The sequence below is a fragment of the Propithecus coquereli genome, unplaced genomic scaffold (genome assembly GCF_000956105.1).
Source record: "Propithecus coquereli isolate 6110/MARCELLA unplaced genomic scaffold, Pcoq_1.0 Scaffold62, whole genome shotgun sequence".
Lineage (NCBI taxonomy): Eukaryota > Metazoa > Chordata > Mammalia > Primates > Indriidae > Propithecus > Propithecus coquereli.
This window is the reverse complement of record NW_012152174.1, coordinates 7731307-7740019: the sequence shown is the minus strand read 5'-3', so window position 1 is coordinate 7740019 and position 8713 is coordinate 7731307. Positions and strand designations below refer to the sequence as shown.

The following is an 8713-nucleotide window of genomic DNA, read 5'->3' as shown; positions in this document are numbered from 1 at the left end:
GGGCTAGAGTACAGTGGCATGATTATAACTCACTGCAACCTCAAACTCCTGGGCTCAAGCGATCCTCCTGCCTCAGCCTCCTGAGTAGCTGGGGCTACAGGCTTACACCACCATGCCCGGCTAAGGTTTTTTTTTTTAGAGATGGGGTTTCCTCTTGCTCAGGCTGGTCTTGAACTCCTGAGCTGAACTGATCCTCCCACTTTGGCCTCCCAGAATGCTAGTATTGCAGGCATGAGCAACTGCACCCAGCCTAAAATAACTGTTTAACTTTTGCTAAACTCAAAAAGATTCAGTTGGATCTTTTATGTCATTAAGCAATTAGCAAAAATGACAGGCATAATGGTCTTTGTGAATTTCCTCATAATATTATGATTTATGGGATAAATAGCATATATTAAAATTAAAACTGTTGTGAAGGCAGCAAAGATGTTTCAAAAAAAAAACCTTGGCATCGTTTTTATAAAAAATTATTTAAGATTATTTTCTGTGAAAATAAGTAAAAATGTTATCACAAGTATAGACTTTAGCTTACCTTGGCTTCTGTCTCTGCTTTCTCCAATGTCAGTGCTTGTAGTTGCAATTGTATCTGCTAAGGCCATCAAAGACATTTGTTCCATCCGGCTGAGTCCAGGTAAACTAGAATGAAGTAAGTGGCCAGAAAGAACCTGAGCATGCTCAGGACCAAAGTAAGTTGGACTGTATTGTGAAAGGTCAATAACTCTAGGCTTTGTATTTTCTTCATCTGTCTCTAACACATGAGTATCAGTCATTAGAGTTGAGGCTTGAAACAGCTCATCATAACTTTCTTTTGATAATTGATTTGATTTATTTAAGGTACTTTCATTACTGGATTTCTCCAAAGATGAGTAATAGCTATCATCATCTGCTGCAAGTAAGGCGTATAGAGGAAGTGGAGGGACAGAATCTATTTCTGTGTAATCTATATTTTCAGCCTTGTTGAATGTCTGGGGGTCTCTGGTAGTGCTTCCACTAGCACTGATGGTGAGAGACCTAAGACGGCGTTCATGATTAGATTCAGGGTCATTCAGAGCCACAACTTCCCCAGCAATGCACTTGACAAGATGTGACAAGATGGCCTTTGCTCTCCGAACTTTGCCGAGATCCATTAGTTCCAAAAGCTGCAAGGGATGGTACTGAGGTAAAGTTGGGGAAAGTACATGAGCTGCTTCAAAAAGACCTGAATCTTCCATATCCACTGAAGGATCGAATGCAGTTTTCTTTCCACAGATTTTCTGGGCAAGACTGGTCATGGACCGAGTCAGGGTTTTCTTTGGAGGAGGTAACCCAGCACTTGATGAGTTACTCTGTTTTATTAAACTTATTATGGATGGTGTGCTCCCATTGTATGAATCTGTTATGACAGGTTCTTGTTTAGTAGAAGGCTGCCATTGGGAATATACATGCATTTCACAATCCATTCCTACCACAAGGATGCCATCCCGGACCCATGATAAAGAAACAGGAAAAGGTGGGGAGCCTTCTACAGAAGATACCAAGTCCACACTTCGTAACAGTACAAATTTAGAAAGGGGCACGACTTTAGTACTCTCCCAAAGAGGAAATGTCAGGCTTTCCTTACCAGTCTGTTCTTGTACCTTTCCAGCCAGGGGTCCATACATAAAAAGCTTTGATCCAATTCCTACAGTCAGGATATGAGATCCATCTTCTCTAGACATCCAATCTAAGTGAACTAAATGCTTTGTGTTTGATGTGATACTCTCTTTACTGGACAAATACATCTCTTGTTTATTATAGGCCACTAAATTGCTATCAATACTAATGCCAGAATCCAACACTGTGCTTAACTCATCTAAATGAATTGTCTGTTCAAGGACCCAATATGAGCCTCCTGTAGACTCACATTCAAAAATACTTACATGCATCACAAAGTCCTGAGAAGATCTACTATTAGATGCAGGCTGCTTGTAAGCTACTGCTAAACGATTTGTATGTGCACAGCTAACCTCTATAGGCCTACCAGGTACAGTTATACTACTATTGCTCTGAAGTCCATCTTCAATAAGTAATGGCCATTCTTCCCAAATGTATGCAAGATCCATTTTTCCATTCTTTGATGTGGCAGATTCTCCATTTGCTACTCTGCATCTCCAGAATCTTACTTTCTCATCTGAACATGAAGTTGCCAACAAATAAGGAGCACTGCACACAGGATATATGGAAGAAGAACTCAGATGTCCTAAAATGAAAGTAATCCATTAACAAAATGTCAAATTTGGCTAAATACTTCTGTTTTTATGAACTAAAGGTTTTCGTCCTTTTGTATGAACTACTGTTAAGAATATGACAGTCTATACTTACCTAAAGTGTTGACAAAAATAGTAAGAGGCTTTTAATGACAATAAAAAGGTATACAAAAAGAAAATATCACCAAAACCTAGAGTTGAAAGGGAACTCTGAAATAATGCACTTCAATTCCTGTATTTTACAGGTAAGGTCTTTTTTTTTTTTTTTTTTTTTGAGACAGTCTCACTGTGTTGCCCAGGCTAGAGTGCTGTGGCATCATCCTAGCTCACAGCAACCTCAAACTCCTGGGCTCAAGCGATCCTTCTGCCTCAGCCTTTAGAGTAGCTAGGACTACAGGTATGTACCACCATGCCCGGCTGATTTTTTCTATGTATTTTTAGTTGTCTGATTAATTTCTTTCTATTTTTAGTAGAGATAGGGTCTCATTCTTGCTCATGCTGGTTTTGAACTCCTGAGCTCAAACAATCCGCCCGCCTCGGCCTTCCAGAGAGCTAGGATTACAGGCGTGAGCCACTGCACCCGGCCTAGGTAAGGTCTTTTGACCAAACATGTTAAGTATCTTATGTCTAAATCAAACAACCAGACAAAGGCCAAATTTAAAAACCTAAACTCTAGTCCTGATTCTCAATCCAGCATTCGATTTACAACTATTCCATCCTATTTTAGAGACAGGGTCTCCCTCTGTCATCCAGGCTAGAGTGCAGTGGTACAGCTCACTACAACCTCAGACTCCTGGGCTCAAGCAATCCTACTGCCTCAGCCTTTAGAGTAGCTAGGACTACAGGTATGCACCACCATGCCTGGCCAATTCTTTTTTTTTTTTTTTAATTTTTTGTAGAGAAGGGGTCTTGCCATGTTGCCCAGGCTGGCCTTGAACTCCTGGCCTCAAGCACTCCTCCCACTTCAGCCTCCTAAAGAGCTGGGGTTATAGGCATGAGTCACCGTGCCTGGCCCAGTTTCACAACCCTGCTAGTTTTACACATTATTATAAATCTCATTTTAAAATTATCAATATATTTTAAAACATTTGTCAACTTTCACTGGCTGCTTCTCCTTCATATTTTTCAACATAAATATGAATGGCTTTGCTTACCTACATACTACATGGTCACTTTTCAGGGCCATTCATGATTGAGGTATATTTGACATAACTGATGCTGAGAAGATTCCTAAGTATAACTTAACATTTGCTTAGGATTAAAGTAATCATATTAAGATTCCTAAAACAGGAGTTGGCAAACTTTTTCTTTTTGAGACAGAGTCTGGCTCTAGTGCCCTAGCTAGAGTGAGTGCCGTGGCGTCAGCCTAGCTCACACCAACCTCAAACTCCTGGGCTCAAGCCATCCTCCTGCCTCAGCCTCCTGAGTAGCTGGGACTACAGGCATGTGCCACCATGCCCGGCTAATTTTTTCTATATATATTTTTAGTTTTCCAGATAATTTCTTTCTATTTTTAGTAGAGACGGGGTCTCGCTCAGGCTGGTCTCGAACTCCTGACCTTGAGCTATCCACTCGCCTCGGCCTCCCACAGTGCTAGGATTACAGCAAACTTTTTCTTAAAGAGCCGCATAGTAATGACTCTTTTAGGCTTTGCTTACCATAGTCTCTGTTGCAACTATGCAGCTCTGTCACTGCAGAGCAAAAACAGTTATACATACCAGTAAACAAATAGGTGACCCATAGTTTGTTGACCCATATCCTAAACTATTAAACATAAACTGCTAATTATAATATAGAGATGTTATATAAGACATTTATCGTATTTTATCATATTTTACCATATTTGTAGTAAGGTTTTTTAAAAATCCCTCAAGGAATCTAGAAATATTATAAAAGGACACAATTAACATTAACCATTAGTTTCTCTGAGCTGAACGGAGAATAAAGATCTTATCGTTTCCAATAGTATTGATAAGAAAAATTCATAAGACTAGGAAAAAAGCTTTCACCATATGCTAACTCTTTTTGCCAAACAAAACAAATCTCTTCTTTTCCACAGAACTTTTCTTCTATCAAATAACTTTGGCCAAAGATTAATAGGAGATTTACCTTAATAAATAGCTTCAGCGTCTCTATATTTGCCATATTATTTTAATTGGAGTTCAGTAATGAAGAGCATACCATTAGGGCTAATGATAGCAGCTCTTTAAATTCTGTCAATACAAAAGTCATTTTTTTTTCAAACCTTAATTTTCCTTGCACTGATCTTTTAAAATTAAAATATACCAAAAAAAAAAAAAGCAGAATGTAAAAGTTAATACCCCCAACTCCTGCAAACTTCACCATTCAGAAAACATTGAGTATTTGAAAACATGATAAACTGAAAAACATTCAAAATAATCAGTCAAAAAAAAGAAAAAGAAGTAGAAAAGAGCAAAGACCTACACTTTAACTATGAAACTGAAAGAATTAGATGATGAAAAAGATGAATTTGTCTTGGTATTCTTTTTTTTTTTTTCATAGTGTAGAATCATCCTTTTATTTTGGTTGAAAACGCACAGTAATTTTGGGGGATTACAATTAAGATTTAACAACATTACAATTCTAATGAATAACTTAAAATCAGGGATCTCGAGATAAATATAAATATTTCATGGATATTTCAGAACCCCGGTATTAAGACTACATCTATTGCCAATGACTCAGATGTTTCTTTCTAATGAATTGACCATTACATTTCCAAAGTTCTGAAATGGCCAACAGACCATAGAAAGATAATTCTTTAGGCTCCTGTTTGAAACCAACAGCTTCAGCGAACTGCTGGCCTTGATTCAGGGCCAATGTCTTGGTATTCTTGATACCTTAGAGCAGTGGTTCTTGACCTTCTGTGTGCATGAGAATCATCTGGAAGGCTTGTTAGACCAGGCACTGGGCTCCATCCCAGAGTTTAAGATTCAGTAACTGGGCGGCTCAAGTATTTTCATTTCTAACAAGTCCCTAGGATGCTGATGCTGTTGGCCTGGGGACATTTTGAAAACTGCTGCCCTAAAATAAGGATGCTAAATATATGGCAGGAACTACACACTCAGAATCTTTCTTAGTGCATGACTCCAGGCAGCTACTACCAAGACCATCAAAGTTTGCAAATAAGGTACAAGTCAGTTACAACCTCTGCTCTAGAAACTTTCACTTTTTCTTCCTGAAAGGGCAATGAAAATTTGTTTTAGAAATCACTATTTAAGACTAGAACTGGCTGACAAACGTCGGAGTAATCTGAAAACAATGAGAAAATTTAACTCTTCAATTTCGGGTACTTGAATATATTATTTCCATTTCTGGTTCTGTATGGATTTAAGAAGTAGTTGCAGCACCTATTTTTAAATACCTGGTAAATACTCATGGGTTACAGAGTTAAGTCTTTTTTCATAAAATTTACGAACCTGCTGATGGCTTAATACTTATTATCTCAACTCCTTCTGGCAAATGCAACTCTTGGCTATAAACTATTTCTGAAAACAGAGTCAACCTGCTGGTACTCTGGAGATTTGCTCTGCAAGCCTGATACTTCTGTGAAAAAGGAGATAGGATCTTCTCTGGAGAAGAAGAAGAATGTTCTTCCGGCTGCCAAACTGCTTCAGATGTTTTTGTATCTACTTTTTCATCTATAAAACATAAGAAAAGAACCAAAAACTGGGGTAGGGGAACCCTATAAATATTACAGTTACTACATTTACAATCTACAACTGCCTTATTAAAAATAGTAAACATATTAATATGATTCTTTAAACAAGAAAATGAGAAAACCATTTTGCTTTTTTAATTAACTGAATAAACTATAATTATCAACCCTAAATAAGAGTGGCTTTAAGAAATATTATACTCTAAACTGTTTAATCACGTATAATTTGAAAAAAGACTCACCCAATGAGACAGGAATTGACTTTAAATGTAAATTCCACATGTGTAACAGTGAACGGTTGTCTTGAGTGCACTCTATTACAATTAGATAGAACTTTTCAGAAAATCCATTAGGTGAGCTGCCTGTTGGTATTAACGACATTTTTCACTATTAACATGGAAAAATGAGACAACTTACTATATATACCAAGTTAAAGTAACAAGATTTAAAAAAAACTAAAAAATTTTACTTAAGTTTTCAAATATAAAGTGGCATTATAGAATATATTCAACTTCTTTACCACATGAATTTGTATAAACTTAAAATATTTACAATAATAAGAATGCTGTACATAAATTTTATTTTTAAACTGATAGGCTCAAAAAGTCATGTATCACACTCATCGCCATCAAACTGTTCACATAGATTAGGCCATATGAAGTGGGAAATTTCTAAACAGACAGGATATATACTTTAGGTCAAAATAGGATGAAAATGGTGTTACAATTTTTGAAATAAGTAAGCTCCATAACTCCATGATGGAATGATTGCTGCATGATGTTTATATAATGACGAAAATATAAGTATTCATTACATAACATATAATTCAAGAAATTTCCCTTAGTTCAACTTTCAGTTTAAACAGCATACAAGTTGCTCAAAGTAAACAAATAAATGCATCTTTCTAAAATATATCATAAAATCAGTGGTTTATTATTGCCTGAAAAAAACCCTTTCTTTACAACAGATTTTAATCCAAGTTTTCTTCATTATTTTTCTTTTCAAAAAAAAAAAAATTCAAACTCTGTAAAACAGGTTTTCTTCACTATAAGCTATTCTTCATTATGTACAAAATTATATGGCCATCATTATGTACAAAATTATATGGCTTGGCTGGCCATGGTGGCTCATGTCTGTAATCCTAGCACTCTGGGAGGCTGAGGTGGGAGGATTGCTTGAGGTCAGGAGTTTGAGACCAGCCTGAGCAAGAGTGAGATCCCGTTTCTACTGAAAATAGAAAAAATTAGCCAGTTGTGATGGTCCACGCCTGTAATCCCAGCTACTCAGGAGGCTGAGGTGGGAGGATCGCTTGAGCCCAAGAGTTCAGGGTTGCAGTAAGCTATTATTGTGGCACTGTGCTCCAGCCTGGGCAATATAGCGGGACTCTATCTCTGCAAAAAATTTAAAAATTAGCTGAGTGTTGTGATTCATATCTGTGGTACCAGCTACTGGCTACTTGGGAGGCTATGATCATGCCACTGCACTTCAGCCTGGTCAACAGAGCAAGGCTTGAGAGAAAGGAAAGAAAGAAACGGAAGAAGGGAAGGAAGGAAGGAGGAAGGAGGGAGGCAGGGAGGGAGGAAGTAAGAAATATCTGGAACAAATAGAGAATGCAGTTAATATCATTTGAGGCTTGATAACTGACTTTATGCAACAGGCATATAACGTATAGTTGCTTCACAAGATTTTGGTCTTCAGGAAAGCCATTTTTTAGTTTGGTCTGGCTTTGTAATTGAGACTGATGACCAAGATATTTCATCTCTATTTTCCTCAGTTTTCTTTTACAGAAAGTAACAGTTAATGTTAGGTTTAATAAAAATTTTTAAGCTGTTTTATTATAAAAGTATTATTTAAGAAACTTAGTCTTTAAATTAAGGACCTTATAACTCAAAGTTTTAAGGTATTTCTTCAAATTTTAAGTTCCTAAAAGGCCAGGAGTCCATATTATCCAAATTGATAGGACCCCAACCATGAAAAAAGCACTCACACATTAATGAAGCATTTCTACCAGGTGGTTTATAAAACATATAACTGATAAACCCCTTTAATTTTTCATGTTTATTTCCTGGTTAAGAATAAAGATACCAGTATTATTGATAAATAATATCACAAACCTACAAAGAAAAATTTTAACTTCAAATAAACAATATGAAATATTGAATCAATTCATCTTTATTAATTGCCTAAGATATTATACATAGTATTTCTCACTACGTAAAACATTCTTCTTTACCTGCATTAGATAAAATGCTGTCTTTTCCTAGACTTTTCTTTTCAGAGTTATTCAAAATGAAGTCTTCTTGAAAAACATGAAGAAGCTGGGTTTTTCTGCCATGCTGAATGTAAATAAATACAAACATAAGTTGACTCATGTGTTATTTACTAATGCTAAGTAGCCAGAAAAATAAATACATCATAATGGAATATTCAAACAGAATAAAAAGTCAAAAGTTCAACAATATGTAAGTCTATGGTACCAGAATAACCAGATGAAAACAGAAAAATTTAGGTTAAGCTGACTTGCTTGGCTGGGCACAGTGGCTCATGCCTATAATCTTAGCACTCTGGGAAGCTGGGGTGGGAGAATGGCTTGAGCTCAGGAGTTTGAGACCAGCCTGAACAAGAGAAAGACCCCATCTCTACCAAAAATAGAAAAAATTAGCCAGGTATCATGGCACATGTGTGCAGTCCCAACCACTCAGGAGGCTGAGACAGGAGGATAGCTTGAGCCCAGGAGTTTGAGGTTGCAGTGAGCTATAATCACACCATTGCACTCTACCTGGGGCAACAGAGTGAGAGTCTCAAAAAA

General features: G+C 36.9%; 1 protein-coding gene across 2 annotated transcripts in view; it reads right to left on the bottom strand.

Annotated features, from left to right (window-relative positions):
* The window catches only part of DMXL1 (Dmx-like 1), a 159549-nt gene that overhangs the window by 85057 nt on the left and 65779 nt on the right, over nucleotides 1–8713 (bottom strand). For both annotated transcript variants that reach the window (XM_012659552.1, XM_012659553.1), the window contains exons 15-18: nucleotides 8138–8240; nucleotides 6147–6266; nucleotides 5666–5887; nucleotides 533–2218 (exon numbers count right to left, since the gene is read on the bottom strand). In XM_012659552.1, coding sequence (XP_012515006.1) covers nucleotides 533–2218; nucleotides 5666–5887; nucleotides 6147–6266; nucleotides 8138–8240 — 2131 coding nt within the window. The remainder of the gene's footprint in view (nucleotides 1–532; nucleotides 2219–5665; nucleotides 5888–6146; nucleotides 6267–8137; nucleotides 8241–8713) is intronic.